This window comes from Vespa mandarinia, chromosome 18 (assembly GCF_050613455.1).
Source record: "Vespa mandarinia isolate Hongniang chromosome 18, ASM5061345v1, whole genome shotgun sequence".
Classification (NCBI taxonomy): Eukaryota; Metazoa; Arthropoda; class Insecta; order Hymenoptera; family Vespidae; genus Vespa; species Vespa mandarinia.
The window spans coordinates 4,283,909-4,304,021 of NC_140827.1; the positions used below are offsets into that span (position 1 = coordinate 4,283,909).

At 31.1% G+C, this 20,113-nt stretch overlaps 4 protein-coding genes across 17 annotated transcripts; all 4 read right to left on the bottom strand.

The window, feature by feature from the left end:
• Positions 1-58: 58 nt before the first annotated feature.
• LOC118445379 (uncharacterized) lies at positions 59-13,129 on the bottom strand. Of its 14 annotated transcripts, none has more exons than XM_085662353.1 (11): positions 13,000-13,129; positions 9,557-11,567; positions 7,437-7,542; positions 7,042-7,266; positions 6,479-6,889; positions 5,727-6,065; positions 5,106-5,494; positions 4,843-4,923; positions 2,490-2,573; positions 990-1,889; positions 59-716 (listed from the first exon to the last, which is right to left on the bottom strand). In XM_085662353.1, exons 6-11 carry the CDS (start codon positions 6,006-6,008, stop codon positions 500-502), a joined length of 1,953 nt encoding a protein of 650 aa, XP_085518479.1. In that variant the 5' UTR covers positions 6,009-6,065; positions 6,479-6,889; positions 7,042-7,266; positions 7,437-7,542; positions 9,557-11,567; positions 13,000-13,129; the 3' UTR covers positions 59-499. The 14 variants fall into 14 exon arrangements, with proteins under 14 accessions (XP_085518479.1, XP_085518481.1, XP_085518482.1 ...); XM_085662355.1 differs by lacking the exon at positions 13,000-13,129 and having other exon boundaries at positions 6,479-6,620; positions 6,702-6,889; positions 9,557-11,463; XM_085662356.1 differs by lacking the exon at positions 13,000-13,129 and having other exon boundaries at positions 6,479-6,663; positions 7,120-7,266; positions 9,557-11,463.
• LOC146872440 (uncharacterized) lies at positions 2,692-4,835 on the bottom strand. Its single transcript, XM_085662363.1, has one exon. The coding sequence runs from the start codon at positions 4,621-4,623 to the stop codon at positions 2,692-2,694; it is 1,932 nt and encodes a 643-aa protein (XP_085518489.1). The 5' UTR covers positions 4,624-4,835.
• Pcl (polycomb protein Pcl) lies at positions 11,621-18,112 on the bottom strand. The gene is made up of 11 exons (XM_085662364.1): positions 16,966-18,112; positions 16,285-16,430; positions 16,014-16,214; positions 15,673-15,864; positions 15,419-15,591; positions 15,133-15,328; positions 14,811-15,052; positions 14,547-14,732; positions 14,236-14,458; positions 13,356-13,957; positions 11,621-13,253 (listed from the first exon to the last, which is right to left on the bottom strand). The coding sequence occupies exons 2-11, from the start codon at positions 16,414-16,416 to the stop codon at positions 12,914-12,916; spliced, it is 2,487 nt and encodes an 828-aa protein (XP_085518490.1). The 5' UTR covers positions 16,417-16,430; positions 16,966-18,112; the 3' UTR covers positions 11,621-12,913.
• A 726-nt stretch (positions 18,113-18,838) lies between these two features.
• Positions 18,839-19,751, bottom strand: LOC118445394 (leucine-rich repeat-containing protein 57). Its single transcript, XM_035874813.2, has one exon. It carries the CDS (start codon positions 19,749-19,751, stop codon positions 19,035-19,037), a length of 717 nt encoding a protein of 238 aa, XP_035730706.1. The 3' UTR covers positions 18,839-19,034.
• Positions 19,752-20,113: the final 362 nt, after the last annotated feature.

Consider the following 20,113-nt stretch of genomic DNA (forward strand, 5'->3'; position numbering starts at 1 on the left):
TAAATGAAAATGCGATTTGCAAGCTTAAAATATTAAATAATAAAATAAAATATAATAATAAGATAACAAAATAATCAAGCATAATTTTATTGCATTTGTAAAAATACAATTTTAACTTACAAATAATTAATACAGATCGAAATTGGCATAGTACTCCGACATACAGACTGCTTATTTTATATTATTTTATAATAAAATTATAAGGGGACACGCGTATGTTCCTCCTTCTTCTATAAACTTATTTAAATCTGAATTAAAATCCAAAATTAAAATGCAATACTTCCTGAGATAATAATAAAGGACACTTGAATATATAAGTTACATTATAGTATATTACAAGTATCGTTTTGACAAGAAGTTTAATTAATTATTGCATTTGTTTGTAATATTCGTAATTAACGATTCATCATCGATTCTAAGGAAAAGAAAAAAAAATCTTTTCCAACACTGAATGTAAAAAAGAAAAAAAAAAAAAAAAATAAATAAATAAATAAAGAAATCAAAGTGCAAGCCTCTTGACACCACATTGGCAACAAAACTTGGCAGTCTCAGGAAATCTAGATCCACACTCGTGACAAAATCTTGACATCCTACATTTCGTCTTTGAAATCGATGGTTGACTTTCTCGACGATTATTCCTGGACATGTTATCCTCCATACGATTTGTCGTGTCGTTGTTACTGCTGCGTCCATGGTTGGAATATTTGCGATTTAAACTAATATTATACAAAAATATTGAACACTTTAATTTTTATTATTGTTGTAATATTATTGAGTAGTTTATTTTTTTTTAAATAATTTAATTTTTGTCTAAAGAATTGTCCAAAAAGCTAATTTAATTTTTAAATAAATTGTTATGTATCTATATAATTAGCAAACATAAAATTAAAGATATATATATATATATATATATTATAAAATAAATATATGTGTGTGTACACACACACCGAGAAAAACTTATGAAATATCTAACAAATCAAAAGATTAACCTGCTGTATGCAGAATCAGCATTAATTTTATGTTCCTGTTGTTTGTAATTTTCCGCTGAAGAAAATTCCTCGTCACTGATATGTCCATCAAATTGCCTGTTATTATCAGGAGGAGGTGGACCATTGGATGAAGCTCTCAAGGATTCGTTTCTTAGGAGAGACCTCAAGGATGGAAAAGAATCATTACCAACGATATCATCTTCGAAAGAAGTTATTAATTGATCGAATACAGAATTAGAACGTTTTAGATCAATCTCAGAAGAAACGATCGAGCTAAGGCTAAGATCGCTATTTGAAAATGTTAAATAATCGTTTCGAACGTTATTATCATTATATTTCGCTTCTTGATTATTATTATCTTTAGCGTTAAGAGTTTTATTTTTTCTTTGATAAATAGATTTAGGTGCTGAAAAAGCACGAATCGTTTGTGATCTATTAGGTATAGATTTAGAGATTCCTTTATTAAAAATATCATTTTTATATTGCTTATCGATACTATTAGATTTATCTTGATCAATTTCTTTGCCCAAAGCTAATGATCTGTCAATGATCATTCTACGACCGAGTTCTCTATTAGAAATCTTTTTTGTCCGATCGTTTTTCTTTGAATCATGAAAATCTTTAAGAAATATTTCACGCGATAGTGAATTTGTTTCTGTGGAATCGCTCGAAAAATCTGATGTGAGTTCATCGAATTCGTTGGTAATGGATTTTTCTAAAAGATTTGTTTTAGTTTGGTATGGGTATTTAATGAAAGCGGAAGAATGTGAAAGAGGAAGGAGTGATTTTGTTGACGACGACGATGGAATTTCTGTTAAGGATAAATCACTCGAATCCGATAACAAATCTTGCATTTGTCGTTCTGCTATTACAAAAGGATCGTATTCCTTGCAGGCACCACTGTAACACATATATTCGTTTCTTTTTTCTTTTTTTCATAACTCTTTATAATTATTAGCTTCTTTAGTTTTTCATTAAATTGTTTTTATTTGAACGTTTAAGCCATGTATTCGATATTTTACACATACATATATACATATGTACGTACGTAGCTATATATGTATGTGCGTGTGTTTATATTATAAAATCAAAGTAATGTAAAAAATAAAAAATAAATCGTATCAAAATAATACAAACATATATATATATATATATATATATATATATATATATTAATATATTATATATTATATTTGTACATGTGTAAAAATATCCCAGCACATATGAAACTTTTAATGGATGAACAAACTATTCTTTAAAATCTATCTAAAGGATAGATAATAAAGAATAACACATCGTGCAAGCAAAAATCATTTTTAATTTAACAAACACAAATTTTTGCACATTATGATATATCTAATATAATTAACACACACGTGCAACTAATATCTATTAGACAATCCATGCTAAATAAAAGAAGGTCATCAAATATGTAAGTTAATTGAATGAATGGATTAAATGCGAATGAGAAATTAACACGTGCTGACTATACCGACTTACATTCTACACCTAAGCACGAGATTAAAATCCGGTCGTCTGCGCATGTAATTACTCCATAGAGGACGATTAGATGAATTCGAAGTCCTATAAATTCGATGGATGATCGATTTTGATATTGAAAATGATTTTTTTTTTTTTTTTTTTTTTTTTTTTTTTTTTTTTTTTTTTTTATTGTTTTTATTTTTCTTTTTATTATAGATTTTCACCTTTGAATCCTCGGAGAAGAAGAATCAATAAGGATTGGTGGAAGGATACGGATTTTTGGATTTCTTTTGTGAAGCCTGCTTTGTCTATAATTATGTGATATTAGATCATTGATCGATCGATCGTTGGAAAATTTCAACGTTTTCTTCCAATAATAATTTTGATCAAAAATTTGTGAATTTTTCTCCGTTGATATATCTCTTTTAATCTCAGGTAACAATTCATATTTATCATAACGATTTTCAATTCTATAAGATCGATCGATATTATCCTCTTCGTAGGTTGAATTCGCACGATTGGATCGTTTGTTATTAACATAATCGATCGCTTCGACGGATGATATCAATGTATCAGTACTACCACGAAGTAAATTCAAATTTTCTTGAATTTTACTATTAATTTTGATGGATCGAATTCTATGCGTTTTCGAATTAATCGATGGAAATCTTTTCAGATCATTCTCGCGATCTTTAAAATCAATCATCTTTAACTTTTTCTCATCCATATTTTTTTCCATATCTTCTTCTTCTTCTTCTTCTTCCTCTTCTATTTCTACTTCTTCTTCTTCTTCTTCTTCTTCTTCTTCTTCTTCTTCTTCTTCTTCTTCTTCTTCTTCTTCTTCTTCTTGTTCACTAGCATTCGTAGACGTTGCGTATACGTTATGCAGTTCTTTGGACTTTGCATCAGTCCGAACGATAGATCCATGTGAGTAAGATGAAGCATTCTTATTTGTAGAATCAATAAAGCTTGAATTATTTCCTTCTTCCTCTTCTTCTTCTTTTTCTTGAACCAATGTTACAATGTTTCCTTTGATTATTATATTTTCTGGTGAATCATACGTCTCGTTCACAATCGTTCCTATATCCGAAGAAGATGATAATAGAACGATATTATCGATCATATTATTTTCGATAACTGAATTTATATAACATACTTCTTCGGATTTATCATTATTACTATTATTAGAATTTTCTTGATTTTTATCATATTTTTCTATTGCATAAATCTCCGATTTAGTTTCTGGTAAGCTGTAATTAGACGTTGTATCATGATCCGATTGTATCTCATAATTAATCTCTATCTTTCCATGATCATTTTCATAATGATCTTCTCGAGCCGATATCGATCTAACAATTTTATTGTCATTAATATCAATAGAATCGTTAGATCGATTAGAATCATGAAAAATGTCCTTATTAACGATTTCATGATCGTCGGATTCTTTGATCAAGTAAGTTTGATTTAATCTTTGTATACTATTCGACCAAGTTATATTTTTTACTCGATCATTTTCAAAGCTACGAGTATTATTATCATCTTGGATAATAAATAAATCTTCCACTTGGGATATCTCTCGATCTCTCTTATCTTTATCGGAAGATTTATCGTCCGATTGAAAATAAGAAAGAGAAGAAAGAGAAAGCCGATGACAATTTTCCGATGATATTTCTCTAACAGCATTGTCCTTTAAGTTAGATCGATTGGACTCTCGATCAATTTTCATTCCTTCCCACGTGATTAATTCACCGTTGTCTATATCGTTGTATATATTACAAGGTTGTACGATCATCCCGATAATATTCTCGTTAACGGTGACGTCGTTTACTTTCGAATTGCCTTGATTTCTAGCAGTGATCATACGATCGACTTTTACCGATCTGCCGGATAAAGTTAGTGTGCGATTTTTTTTCTCATTACGATCTATGGGAGAGATATTGGACGATACGTCGTAATAATCCTCGATCATTTTACTATCCAATCTTCTTATTTGTATATTAGCCCGTTGTATCCTTTTAGATTTCGTCGTATTATATTGGACGGGATCAGTTTGAGATGTCTTGATCTCTGGTTCTCTCTTGTGTTTTAAGGAGATATCGAGGGAAGGGTTCATAGTTCTCAGTTCAGGGACGATCGAACGTAAAGAGGACATTGGCCTGAGGAGAAGGAAAAAGGGTCAAGGATGATACTCGAGAGAAAAAGGAAAAACCGATTTTTTACACGTAAAAAAGAAAAAGAGGAGGAGAAAGAAGGAGGACCTTTTTTGAAACGACCTTTGCCCTTTCCCTTCTCCTCGTGCATACCACACATCACATTTTATAGTACACTCTAATTCTAATTCTATAAGAAGAATTAGAAAACAAAAGCTTACCTAACTATAGAACGTTTTGTTGCTTCTCTAGATTCACCTAAATTATATGTTTCTCCATTATTTGATTGATCCCCTCGGCCACTGTAATAACGTAATGTAATGTAATAATATATATTATATTGTATTTTATTAATACATATTGGATCACAACATCATTATCTACATTCGTATGTTGGGCTACAACATCTTGGACTCTATCATCCTGATATATAAAACTGCAATATTAACAACAATTTTTTTTAACGTTGCTACGTAATACTCACGTTACGATTGTTTTTTGCGAATTAGTAATATTCTCCTTGATCTTCTCACGAGTATTATCAGGTACAGAAACTGTTTCTCTCACTCTGTTAGATGTTTTATTGGCTGTACAACTCTGAGAATATTTATCACGATTATTCTTCCGACGATTTTTCAAAGTCGGCGCACGATACTTCATACGCGCTTCCAAACGTTCCTTAGCAATGTTCTTCGTAGCTGGACTTATTGGTAATCTCGTTGATCTTTCCTTACACCAGGCTACGTGTCGATCGTATGCTTTTACTCCAAATTGACGATTACACGTTGGACACGTACCCTTTTCATTAGCTCTCATCGGTGCACCTGAAGACGCGTGGGAACTCGATTGCCTTTGATTGATTATCATACTTGCCTGAAATTATTATGTATCTGGGCTCATTCATAATTCATCTCTGTCTCTCTCTTAAACGATCATTTCTCATTCGATCTTCAATTAAATTTTTATAAATCAATTTATTCATTTAATGTTACATAATATTTATCTGATCAAAGTCTTACACGAATGAACGTTCCAATCTTTATATAAAAATTTTATTTGAAATGATCAATCATGTTACGTTTATTTATTACATTCAAAGATTTACCGTTTCACTTCGAGCAGCCCTAATTGTTCGTAAAAAATCATCATGCGTCTCTTTCCATGAAGATTTATGTTTCTCATCATTCGAATATCTTTTCTTCTCCTGTCGCGGGAGAAATTCCGCGAGATCAGTACCCTGAATTCTCTGTTTAGCCGAATCGAATGGCTTTCGTTTTTTTGCCGTAGCTCGTTCACATATCTTTGCATGTTTTTCTAAAGATCGTGGCATGAATGTCCGTGTACAAATTGCACAGGGCAATAATACTTCAGCCGCATCTCCCTCCATTTATTCAAATATTCTTTCTTCAAAGTGATGTTCTCGAATCGGTTCATTCAATAAGATCTGTTGGTAAATTATCGACCAAAATTTTTCTTTTAATCATATTTTTTATCTCGTATTAAATTTATAATATTTAAATTATATTATAATATATAATAAAATATAATTTAGAATATATTTTCTAATCTAATATAATATCTATGTTTGTAGGTTATACGTAATATATAATGAAGATCTGTCGGTAAGTTATCGATTATAATTTAATCAAATTGTAATATGTTGGTAAAAATATCGATTACAAATTATTTTCAACTATAATCGATAATTCTCTTTATCGACAGATTCCATTAAACATTATATATATGTATATATATATATATGCTCACACACATACGTAGAAATATTAAAATAATAATAATAAAATATCTGTTAAATTAGCGATATAATTACATAAAAATACATGCGTTTGTACATACCAGAATTTTTCAGAAATGTTTCTTATAGTCATCGCTATTTCATTGATTCATAATTCACATACGAAAAATAATTTTAAAATAATACACTGTATCCCCTCTTCGAACATCAAACGATTCTGTTCTTCTTTTTCGATTTATCGTTCTTCTCAAGGTCACACGAAAAATACTCGAATTGTTCTCTCAGACTATGAGAAAATATAATGAATAGAAGAAGCTAGATTACCTGCGACTAAGCTAATTCTTCTGGGAAAGAAACGATGAAGATAAAAACAAGACGTCATGTCGCCCCCGCGATATTAGTTTCGCCTACGAGATCTTACAAGTTTCCTTTTATAGCGTTATGAGATTTTAACAACGCCAAAGCATTGTATAGCTTTGACAATAAGTTAACATTGTGAGAACGAAACCTTCCTTGAAAAAAAAAGAAAGAAAAAAAAAATTAAAAAAATAATAATGATTATCTATTCTCATAAAATTTACCGTTCACCTAATGCACACAATTTTATTTGGAAATTAGAAAAGAAAAATGGTAATGATTATGATTTAAAAAATAAGGAACAAACCTTATATATATCACTAGACACACACTATCCGCCAAACTTCGATTACGCTTATAAGCAACGTGACGTATAGAAACTTACCCTCAACGTCCGCCATAACAGTTATTAAAAGGAAAACATTCGTTGTCATGGAAACCTTCACGATTCGATTCGTCATATGGGCTTCGATGCTACGTTGAATTTTGTAGTTTAGTCGATTTTTATTAATTCAGTCCATAATTTCCAAATCTTCTTTTAAAAAGGATTATACAATAAAATTTTCTATTAAAATAGTCTAATTATTCATAAATAAGGGGACAAAAAAACAAGTAGGATAGATAATTTAAATAATTAATTTGAATTAATTTACAAATAAGATACGTTTTTTAGGTTATGTTGCATAGATTTTAAACACTTACGGAAATAAAATAAGAATGTCAGTCTACACATATCATTTATTTATTCTTTCTTTACACATCAATGATTCTACGATCGTTGGTCCTCGATCGATGATCTCTATTACTCCTTCAATCAGTTTGTACGTGGATCGAGTTATATGAAAATGATGAAAAACGAATGAATACAACTAGCATACATACATACATACATACATATATACATATATATATATATATATATATATATATATATATATATGAATGACGAGTAAGGAAATTTATGTATCAGTCTCTTTATACACAAGCTGAGTTAAAAAAAATAATAATAATTAATATAACAATGAGCACGGGCAACGTGTTTTCTTAAGGAGCAATTCTCGATGCATGTTAAATAAAAAATAATCATCATGATCATGATTTAAAAAAAAATCGTTTAATCAATCGATTTGCGAATTCCTCTATTGAAAGCACGAAAAAATTAGGAAAACAGAATTGAAAAAACTTCATTTCATAAAGTTAACCTTAAATTCAAATTATATATACATATACGTGTGTATATATGTGCACAGAGCCCTCTATTTCTATTATACACGCACACATATACATACATATACTGTGTTCCTATTCATACATATATATATATATATATATATATATATATATATATATTATGTATACACATATAAATAAAAGAAAATCAAATTCTAATCTTGCCTCCATTATCTTGTATATATATATATTGTAAAATATAATAATAATAATAATAATAATAATAATAATAATAATAATAATAATAATAATAATAATAATAATAGTAATGAAATCATTATAAAAATGTTTCGATCAATGATTTAAAGCGTCAGAAAAAAAAAAGAAAAAAGGATCATGCAGAATAATACTCTTATAACAGTACAGTAGGTGTATACACACATGATTTGTCTTAATTAATTTTTTTTATACACTAAAAAAGATAAAAAAATGAATGTACGAAACAAAAAACAAAAAAAACGACATATAAAAGAATATCTTTGATGGCATAACCTAAGAACACTGCGTTTAATAATTAAAAAATCTATAAGAAGAATAATCTTATCGTTGATTTGATTTTGTTTGTTTGTTAATTATTTTGTCTTTTTTGTTTCCTTCTTTTATTCACACAAGCTCGTATTTAATTCGAATCTTCGAACAAACGTAATATTATTGTTATTTTTTATTGGCATTTTTCACATTTTCATGCACACAACATACTAATTAACAAACAATCATTCGTACTTTTTTTATTTCTAATCTCTCTCTCTCTTTCTCTCGCTCTCGCTCGCTCTCTCTTTATCCGTCTATTCACAGCTGATCAGTTTAATTTTTAAAAATCTTCAGAAATCATTTCTCTCAATCGAATATGTTTGACATAGAATAGACTTTGAAATTCATAATTCACATACTGTATCTTTCTACATTATCTAAAAAAGATATTTGCTCACAATTTGTCGTTATTTAATTAAATTTTTACTTGAATATTTAAACGAAAAAAGAAATTAAAAAGAAAATAAAAGAAAAATTAGTTAATTAATGTCGGTAATATATCGACACAGAAGCGTCATGCTTATATACATAGGCGAATATTTGGCATGTTTTTGGTTTTTTACAATGAACATTAATAGTATGTAATTAGTAATTTAATAATTATAAATGTATTATATTATTTATAAATGAGATCGAGATTAAGAGATTAATGTAATGTTACATATACAAAAGCGATGTAGAAATATTAAATCCTGTTTATGAAACGTACTTTTTTGCATATAGCATAACGCTTCTTTGAAATTTCTTATACCATTTTGTGAAACTTTGAGGTTAGGATTAGAAATATTTTAGGATTAGAATTATTCGCATGACTTTAGAATGAATGGAATTGACATGTGGGATAAATTAAAAGATTAAGAAAGATCTTGTTTACAAAATTTCCTGTCTGTAAGCACGTATGTATATGTAAAAAGTAGTCCACAAGTATAGGTTATTTTAAAAAGAATTATATATAAGGGAAAATTGGAAATAAAGAGATTTTATATCATACACACAGATGCACAGGCAACACGCACGCGCGAGCACACACCACACAACAGTATGTAATACGTTTTACGTACGTTAAATGGCAGTACAATTTGCTTTCTCTTGGTTTAACCAGAATTTTCCTTATTTAAATCATTATGAGCCAAAATTCATTTATCCTAGCATTAAATCGATTAATTAACTTTTTTATCAAACAATCAAGATCATTAAAATAAAAACTGTCTTTTAATTACTAAGCCTCCGCATAGATAGCAGCAGAAGCGGCATTGAAAATTCAGTTTTCTTCTTTATCGATATGAACATTTTTTTCTTGATTTATTTATCTCTTAATTATCTATTTTCTTTTTTCTTATTTTTATACTTTAATCTACTCAAGAGCGTTTTGATAAATTATTCATGTGAACGCACATGTATATACGTAAATTAAAAAAGAAAAAAAAAAAAAGGGAGAAAAAATCTATAATTAATAACTAATTTATTAATTATTCGTTGTGACGTATGTTCCTTTGTTTTTTCTTTTTTTGTTAAGATCAATCTTTTTTCCTCCATATTGCATTCGAGATTTTATTTTTTTTTTATTTTTCTTGCAAATGTATAAAGCGAATAGAAAAAGAAAAAAAAATAATAATAATGAAATAAAAAAGAGATGAATAAAAAAGAAATTGTCTTAATATTTGCCGACATAAAATATGTAATATATAATATCGTTATATATATTGTTATTCAGAAAAATAACTTATTAGCGTTTGGCAGTGTCCATTCTTTATATCCGTCCAACGTTATCTATATATATATGGTATACACACACACATATATATATATATATATATATATATATATGTATATATATATATATTTCTAGGGATGAGAAACAATATTTAATATTGTTGTATATCATATTTTTACGTATGTTAAAAGAAAAGTATACTTAAAAAACATAATTTATGTAAATATTACATAGATCACGTTTGGAGATTAACTTTTCCTTTTTTTTTTTAATCTAGGCAAAATTTCGATACTCTAAATATTATGATAATATAACAATTGAATGCGACACGATGATAATAGAACAGCAACAAATCAATATGATTACATATATTAAAGTGATAAACATAATATATGTGTGACTTAAATCATTTCCTAATAAAAAAAGAAAAAAAAAAAAGAAAATACTTGTAGATTTCGATACGTCAGTGATAATTTTAGTTGAAATTCATTGGTTTGTATAATAAATTGATAAAAGGATTTGTAGGAGGGGGGGGGGGGGGGGAGAGTATAATTTGGAAAAATCGACAAATCAAATCAGATCAAAAATATACCACTGACATATTGAAATAAACAATATCATTTCTGTTAATACAATTATGAGCCTCTCTATGTAGGCCAAAGTGCAAAGAAAATTGCAATCCCAATGCTATACAATAAATTCACAATCGCATTAAGAAAACATTTAGATGTAAAAAAAAATCTTTAGATGTAAGCGATTGAGATAATAAATCGTTCGCAACATTTGCGTATGAAGATTCTTTCAATGTCTAATATAATATAACTTTAAAGTTGTAAAACCAGTCTAAAGTTAATCGCTTTTAAGATGACGACGAAGATGGTATCTGTAGAATCTGATACTATTGTTAATAAATTGTTCGTTTGTTTGTTTGTTTTTCTTGTTCTTTTCATTTCGGCTGTTTTAATTATATATTCCATCACAGTATAAATCCCTACTGCAACTTGTTTAAATATTTTTATGTAGATTATTTACCACATTACGTATCATAATAAAATAGGAATGCTTGCATAAATATGAGAAATATCATATTTATAATAAAAATTAAATTAAATTAAAAAACAAAAATCTGCGATTAGATAAATACATAGTCCAAATTTGTGAAAATTTTCTTACGTAAAATTTGTATGAGCGATTGATGATGTCTTGCAAAATTGTACGTTAAATATGTGACCCTTTTTCTTTAAATTAGGATATAATCTCATAATAATTAAGTCATTACCAATATTTATGATTGGCTTTCATCGGATACTTTGTCCGATTAGCATTGCTCAGATCACAGACACCGTGCAATACGGATTCTAAAACATATCAAATTATGAAACATCCGGCACCTTAAAGAATCTTATATACGGTTTTATTTTATATCGTGTGAAAAGTCAACGAAGATAAATTAGTCAATTGTCTATTATACTTCCGCAGAGTAGGTTGTTCGAACATCTAGGAGGAGATTAATTGTAATTGTTCTTTTACTTACACGTGGTATGAAACAAGCATGTGCTTTCTTTTTTAGTTTTGCATAATAGGGAGCAATAATTTATTCTGCATCTTCAGCATCTTAAGTCATTATAAGTTTAGAAATGGACATCTATATGATCGTAATTAAACTATCCAAATACGGTCTCGAAGGTTCGGCGTAATAAAAATAAATTCATTTTATCGTAATATTATTACTATTGTAAAATACCAATATAATTTGTTAGACTTTTCGTGTTCGTATATTTTGTATGAATCAATGACTTAAATGATGGTAAAGTTGCAGAAATTGAAGATCGTATGTCTTATGATTGTATTAAAAAATAATCTTTCGCAGTATGTCTGCTTCATCTTATTCTGTACTACACACTACTAACATGTACTATTACGATAGCTCAAATGACAGGAACAACCATCTGCATCGATTCACGATTATCTTTATCATAACTATGGTTTTTGCCCTATAATTTTGATGAGAGACAATCAATTTGCTCTCCAAAAAAGACAGAGCCTACGTGACTTCATTTGCTTTTCACATGACCCACGTTTATTGATTTTTTAATGTTAGACTACTATACTACATTATTTACAAGATATAATTGGTATATGCATATTTGATTCTTCTTATAAGTTCTTGGTATATCTTCCAATTTATTTTTATGTAATAATCTTTTAAACGTTTTTATTCAACTTTAATGACCTAACATTTGCTTGGATAATAAATTTGGACGGTATAATTTTATTATGGAATCAAATATTATTATTTCAGTGCTGCGCAAAAGAAAATCAAGAGAGATGATAGGCCCAACTTTTAAATTTCTAGAAAACTTCAATTCATTGACCAGCAATGATGGCTTATTTTCTTTTCTTTTTTTTCTTCTTTTTGATAATTGTAGTCTAAATGATAAGTTTCATTAATCTATACTGTATGCTTAAAAAATCTAAATTCTAATAATATATACTTATAAGAACAATCAAACATCATGAACCAATTAATAGACATACTCATTATAGATAAATGTATTTAACGAATGGCAGTGAGTAACACAAATCGATTCGTTACGATATTCTCATCCTAAGTATCCAGATTGTCAGATAACAGTTGTTCTCTACTCAATATTATTTGGTCGAGCATTATTACCTGACCATGATGTAAATGACATTTTTACCGTTAAGTGTTAAGACTTTCCCATTCTATGAGATACTGCGTTTGACCATTAGGTCCTACCCTTTTCGCCTTGATCACAAACTTCTCACCTGCTGCTATCCTGTTGGCAGCTCCGAAGTAAATATTCACCGATGACTTAAGATCATCCAAAGATATGTCAGGAGTACTTTGCTTCATGGGTGAACATTTAGGAGAGGAGGTTGTATTACACTTCTTTTGTGGCTGTGGATCCGGTGGTGGTAATTTTTCACTGCTTTGTCGTTGTCGTAATCTTCTTCCATTTAAGGCATAATCTACACAATTTCCAATTTGACTACTGGCACTGCTTGAAGCACCACCACCACCACCACCACCACCACCACCACCACCACCACCACCACCACCACCACCACCATTACCACCACCACCACCACCACCACCACCACCACCACCACCACCACCACCATTGAACGAACTCCTTAAATTTCTCACAAATTCATTTTTAACTTCGTTATATCGTGCTGGCAAAATCGTAGCGGTTTTACTAGCTGTATGTTGAAATTGTTGTTGAAGTTGTTGTTGCTGTTGAGATGGTCTACCACGTCGATGTTGTCTTTTTCGTTTCACTTGTCCATTTCTGTCTATGATAATGTCTTTTTCTGATAATTGACGTTTTGTTGGACGTACTACTGGTGGTTGTGCTATCACGGGTGTCAATGGAAGAGGCAATGTAATGGGACATTGATTATAAGGTAAAGGTGTACTGGAGCTTGCCTGATTAAGACTGCAAGGTGTACCCAATAAATCGCTGAGATTTCGAAAGGGATTGTTTTTCCCTTCAAAATCTTTTGGTGGTGGAATGAAAGAATCTAATGTTCCTCTTGAGCTTGTTTCATCGCCACTTGTATCTGCTGGTGTCGATGGTGGCAGAGGGTGCATTAATTCCATTGAACTGGGTACAGATAATTCCGACATACCCGAAGTGGTAGCCGGTGGTGTTGGCGGACCAGATACAGAAGTCGGGGGTGTTGGTGGTAAATCCGATTGTTCCGAATTTCTAGATTTGCTCTAAATAGAGAGAGAGAGAGATAGAGAGAAAGAGAGAGAGAGAGAGAGAGAGAGAGAGAGAGAGAGAGAGAGAGAGAGAGAGAGAGAGAGAGAGAGAGAGAGAGAGAGAGAGAGAGAGAGAGAGAGAGAGAGAGAGAGAGAGAGAGAGAGACAGAGAGAGAGAGAGAGAGAGAGAGAAAGGAAAAAAGAAAACAAAAAGAAAACAAGATTGTAATAACTATGAATACTACAAGATAATTTATACAATTCATTATTAACATTGTATAATCATGCGATACCTTAGCAATGGCATTTTTTAATAGCTTCCTAGCTTTTCTATATCTGGCCTCCCTAACACCTTGCGATTTTCCTAATGAACCATCTCCACAACCTTTCTCCCTTTTTTTATGTTTACGTAACATCCTTTCTCGAGAACTACCCAATACCATTAATCTTCTTCTTCTTTGTAAACTTAACTTTGGAAATGGGAAAGTTTTTTTTACAAAACCACCTCCACTGTATCTGTAAAAAGTCAATATATACATATATATATATGTATATATTCAATCTGTTTTTTATATTCTTACATATTCTTATATATCAATAATACCGTTCTCTCAAAGACTGCGTGGATTGAGAAGGAGGACTTGGACTTGGACACGAACTCTGTTCTGCTTCAGAATTTTGATAAATTGTTCCTCTCATGACCACGTCTGACGGATTAACAGGTATCTCCAAATTTTCTGGTGAACTTTCCTTCAGTACGCTTAACTGTTTTGTACTTTCTGGCATACATCTATAAATATATGATAGTTTCACTTAGATATTCAATAGAGTGTTATAAATATTAGAAAAGATTAAAAATTATGCTAACCCTGCTGACGGAGATAAATATTGTAGTCTTTTATTAGCACCCCAGCATCTACGTAACACTGAATCATCTATTATTCCAGACGCTGGAAGATTAACGATAGGACATGGCGGTGGTAATCTAACTCTAAGACCCCATATTGTGGTACGTTTTTTAATTTCTCTTCCGCACTTGAATCTATTCCTATTATTTGTTAATATAGCTAGTATTGATTCTCGTCGTACTTGAACGCTGACATCTCGAATCTAGAAAATAATTCTAAGTTAGACTATGCATTTATTAACAATTATTAAAAATATAGAAATGAATTTAATAAGTTTCTTACACGTGGTGGAAGTTGCAAAGAATTCCAATTGTCATTGGCATAAGGTATAATAACCGTATCTAAATCATAATACTTTTTTGCATTGTAAACAGTCAGGTTGTACAACATCAGGTGCACTAAATCGACCCATTTCAATTCCAAACGTCGTACGAATTCTTTCCCATAATTGCACGTCGAACAAACAAAAACATAGAATCTGAAATGTGAAAAAAAAAAGAAAAAAAAAAGAAAAATAAATAATGTCAGAAAGTAAAGAATCACTTTTAATTTCATCCAAATATCTTACCTATCTCCGCTGTAGAGAGGATACCTTAAGCAACTAACACACTTTTCATGGAACCATTGTTTACAACGAGCACACTGCAACATTTGCGTGTACCATTCTCCATTTAGACCACAATAACAATAAATTTGTTCTGCATTCACTCGATGGTGTACGTCCCAACTCAACATATCAGGCTACAATACATTATCAGTTAATAGCAATCTATATGAGAAACCTATCTATGGATAAGATTTTGTTGCCTGCAATATACTAACGTCATATGGTAATTTTGTCATATCATCCGGAGGTGGTTGAGGTTGATCTCTACCGCTACAAACTTTCCTAATATTTACTTTAACCATACATTTCTTAATCTCTCCAGATTCACGATTTCTCGTCTGATTATCCATACATCGTTTACACATCCAATTCGTATCGCTTCTTGTTTCTTCTTTTGATACTTGAGGCTAAAAATATAAGACGGCGTTAGAAATAATAATCAAAGAGAAGTTGTATAATTTAGAATATATATATATATATATATATATATATATATATATATATATATTCTAAATTAATATATATATTATTATAAATTAATATATATATATATCACCTGATGACAAAGTTGATGGTAGCCACGTCCACATTTATCACACACAACAATGTCATTATCGGTCTTAGGCTCGGATTTCTTACAGAGAACGCACATAACATCTGAATCGGGCATAGCTAATTTTGTCAGCTCTTTAACTGACGACCAAGAGGATGTATTGTCCATAAATTTGACAAGACATCTCTCTCTAGCCAAATCCACCTAAGCATAATGTAAAAAAATATTACAAATATTTGTCAAAGCAATTCTAATGGATTAGCAATACTGATACCTCCACGACAGTGCCCAAGTAATATTTTCCATCCTTATGCTGGAGCAATACGTCGTCTCCATGAGAGAAACCCAAACGCTGTTCTCTCGTTGTACTATCCGGCGCTGCCAGACTTTCCTCAAGTTCTGACATTTTCTATTTTATTTCTAAAACAACAAACCGTTATAAGAAACTATTTTTAGGAACAATTAGAAGAACAATGGCCTATTGATAAAGTACAAGATCTCATTAATAGTAGCTTTTACAAAACAAAAGGTACATTCTCTTTATAAAATACCTCTTTTTACCTTCGCATAAGTAATAAATAATATCATTATTATCAAATTAAATGCCTTGGTACGAAGAAATGGAACGAAGAGACAATAAAATTTGGAAAAAAAATAAAAGAAAAAAAAAAAAAAGGAGGGAATATGACACATGGGAAAATTGATCTAAAAAATTAGAGAAAAAGTGAGAGAAAAAAGAAGGGAAAGGGAAAAAGTAAAGGACGGAAAATTAAAGTGATTTTCCCAGATAAAAAAAGAAATAAATAAATAAATAAATAAATAAATGAAAAAAAAAAAGAAAAAAAAAAGATTTGTGGGTCTGATGAAAAAGAAAAAAAAAAGAAAGATGACGAGAAAGAAAAAGAAAAGAACAAATAGGTTACGTTTTCGATACTCGAAAAGAATTTGCACACACCATTCTGCACGGGGATCTTCGTACCTCGGGGCTTTCCTCTGGTAGAAATCACTTGCAATGTTCCTGCCTCATTTTCGAATTTGCGTCAGGTATTTGCAAATGTGTTCGGTCATAGAGAGACTCGTTCAAGTTAACGATAAAACACCAGACGAGACTAGACGAGACGAGACGAGACGGGACGAGACGAGATGAGACGAGATGAGACGAGACGAGACGAGACGAGACGAGACGAGACGAGAAGAGACGAGACGAGACAAGACGATACGATACGATACGATACGATACGATACGATACGATACGATACGATACGATACGATACGATACAAGAGCAGCAGCAGGAGGCGGAGCAGAAGCAAAAGCAGCAACGACAGAGACGGTCAATCCGCCCCCGTCGAAAGACGGCGACGCGTACTCACGCGTTGCTGCGAATAAAAAAGCCAACCTCTCTATCTTCTCTCCCTTTCTTCCTTTTTTTTATATTTCTTTCTTTCTTCCTTTATTTTTTTCTTTCTCTCTTTCTCTCTCTCTCTCCCTCTCCCTCTCTCACACTATCTATCCGTCCATCTATCTATCTATCTATGTCTTTTTTCAATTTCTCCTTTGCTTCCTCTTTTTACGGTTCTTTTACTTCCTTCCTTCCTTCCTTCCTTCCTTCCTTCCTTCCTTTCTACCACCCTTTTCACTTTTTCTTTTTATTATATGTATATTTTTTTTAATTTTCTTCCCCCCTTCTTCCTCTTGCAATTTTTTATGTAAATCTTGTCTTTTTTGTTTTTTGTTTTTATCGTTGCTTCAACGTTGTTGTTCTCAACTCTTTCCCGTCGTTGATTTATTTCTTTATTTATTTATTCCCTTCCTTTCTTTTTTCTTCTATCTTCTTTCGTGGCAAATGAACGACGAGACACGCACGGGCGGCACGCACGAGCGGCACGCACAGGCGGCCCGTAATCACTTCCACGCGAGTCACGCGCGACAACGCGCGACGTCCGAGGACGTCGGATCACCAACACGAATTTTCCTCGATGAAATACATCACAACCGAGAATAAGGCTCGGTATACCTTTTCATTGTGTTACTTGAAAATTCGAACGAACTACGTTCGCCATCTTGGAAGAAACACTTGCTTGAAACACTACGTTAGTCAAGCATGCACTACCGGCGTTGACATGGACGTCATAGGATCGTGTCCTTTAAAATGTCTACCCTCCACCATTTTTATTTTTTTACTAATCATGACTTTTTTCTACATTTCTAATTAGAAATTTTTTAAGTATTCATTTATAACCAAATATTTTGTCTAATACTTTTCACAAACGTTGAAACTGAATAAATAATCTTTTAAATATTTATATAAAATATATATATGCATATGTACTTGTAATACTTCATTTTTCTCCTATAAAGAACAGGGCCCAAAATGTTCAGACTACAGGATTGATCGCTGTTCGTAATCGTATCACGATGCAGATATAATATAAACAATTAAAAAAGTTATCGATTACGAGTGAAAATTAATACGATAATTATCATCTATGAATTATATTAATTTTCAATATGAAAATTTGCAAAAGTTTCATATAAATTTTTATACATAGTTGTTTTATAAATTAGTCAGTATATTCTCTCTACATCGAGGTACAGTCACGTCCATAACGTATTCAATGAATTTTTCTTGATATTATTTTCTTCAACCATAACTTTCGAAAAATAGTATTAAAAATAATGTCTATAATTGTAGAAAACCTCAAACAAATATTTCATTAAGATTTACACGAAATATACGTCGCATGTAAAGGATAGTTTAATAATACATTAGGTCATATTAAAAATAAATATATAAGATATAATTTATTTTTCATAAAATTTGCACGAAATAGGTACAAATATATATATATATGTGTGTGTGTGTGTGTGTATATATATACAAAGTCGTTAAAGAATATACACGATGATAAATTTGACGACGTAGAGGAGGAGGGATAGAATCGAAAAAGTACGTGAGAAACTGTATGTGCGTTTACTATTAATTCTAATGTGACAACGAGATGTGTTCGTAATCTTGATGAGTTTAAAACATTTTCTTTTTCACCGCTGTATATCTCTCCATATAATCGTCGTATCCTTCAACGTCAGCGAATTGTTTCATCTCGAAGAGATTCCCTGTCAACGCTAACATCGATATTTTAGACTCTTTCAATATCCTGGTTGGTATGGCGTTCAATTGTAAACAGTTTTCTTCTAGACGTAAAGTTTTCAGTCGCGAACATTCGGCGATTCTATCCGATATAATAGAAATTTGATTTTGATTGAGATTTAATTCGGTTACCGAAAGTAAGGAAGCAGCATCCGGTATTATCGTTAATTTATTCTTCGACAGATCCAATACGTCGAGATGTTTCAAATCGCAAAACATTAAAGGGAATTCGATAATGCGATTGTCAGAAAGATTGACTTGTTTCAAATGGGATAATTTTGAAAAGGAACGCGGTATCTTTTCTATGTAATTCGAACTTCCATTGAAACATTCTAATTTCGACAAAAGACCAATGATCTCTGGTAATGTTGTAAGCCTGTTACGACTCAAATTGATTTGTTTCAACAAGGTAAACTCGCCGATCTCGTCGGGTAATCTAGTAAATTTATTCTCCGAAATATCCAAGTTACGTAAAAGATGTGCCAATGTACGTAGATTCGATGGAAATTCGTCCAATTTCTTTTGCGACAATCTCAGTGCTCCCGTCTTCTTGGCAGTCTCGTAATGTTGTTGCAGTCCAATATTCCCCATCTTCGAAATAATCCAATCGGTTACTCTTTACGCGTTCGAATGACGCGCTCTTTTCCGCCGTATATCTTTCCGTATATAAGAGAAGTCCGAAAGAGAACTTTGAATTTTCTATTTGGAGTGTACGCACTATGGTACAGCACGGTTAAAACTTGTTTGCAAGAATGTACGACGATCGCGCCACCGCCCTATCATCGCAAGCTTTTCGCGAGCGGCGTCTTTGACGGTCGATGCGTCGAACGACAGGTTCAAGATCTACACAACGTATACGTAATAGTTATCGAGACAAATATTATACGATTGTAAACGAGCGAAGTTGATCGCAAACGATTCGTACCTCAGAATTTTTATAAGCTCACGTTATC

Bases quoted from the DNA above. Each gene is read 5' to 3' on its own strand.
- LOC146872440 (XM_085662363.1), bottom strand. From the start codon at position 4,623: ATGTCCTCTTTACGTTCGATCGTCCCTGAACTGAGAACTATGAACCCT.
- LOC118445379 (XM_085662353.1), bottom strand. From the start codon at position 6,008: ATGGAGGGAGATGCGGCTGAAGTATTATTGCCCTGTGCAATTTGTACA. The intron at 5,495-5,726 runs GTAAATCTTTGA...TAATAATTTCAG, and splicing joins GGGCTGCTCGAAGTGAAACG to GCAAGTATGATAATCAATCA. The intron at 4,924-5,105 runs GTGAGTATTACG...ACGTTATTACAG, and splicing joins TCGCAAAAAACAATCGTAAC to TGGCCGAGGGGATCAATCAA.
- Pcl (XM_085662364.1), bottom strand. From the start codon at position 16,416: ATGTCAGAACTTGAGGAAAGTCTGGCAGCGCCGGATAGTACAACGAGA. The intron at 14,459-14,546 runs GTATTATTGATA...GACTTTTTACAG, and splicing joins ACGCAGTCTTTGAGAGAACG to ATACAGTGGAGGTGGTTTTG. The intron at 13,958-14,235 runs GTATCGCATGAT...CTCTCTATTTAG, and splicing joins TAAAAAATGCCATTGCTAAG to AGCAAATCTAGAAATTCGGA.
- LOC118445394 (XM_035874813.2), bottom strand. From the start codon at position 19,751: ATGGGGAATATTGGACTGCAACAACATTACGAGACTGCCAAGAAGACG.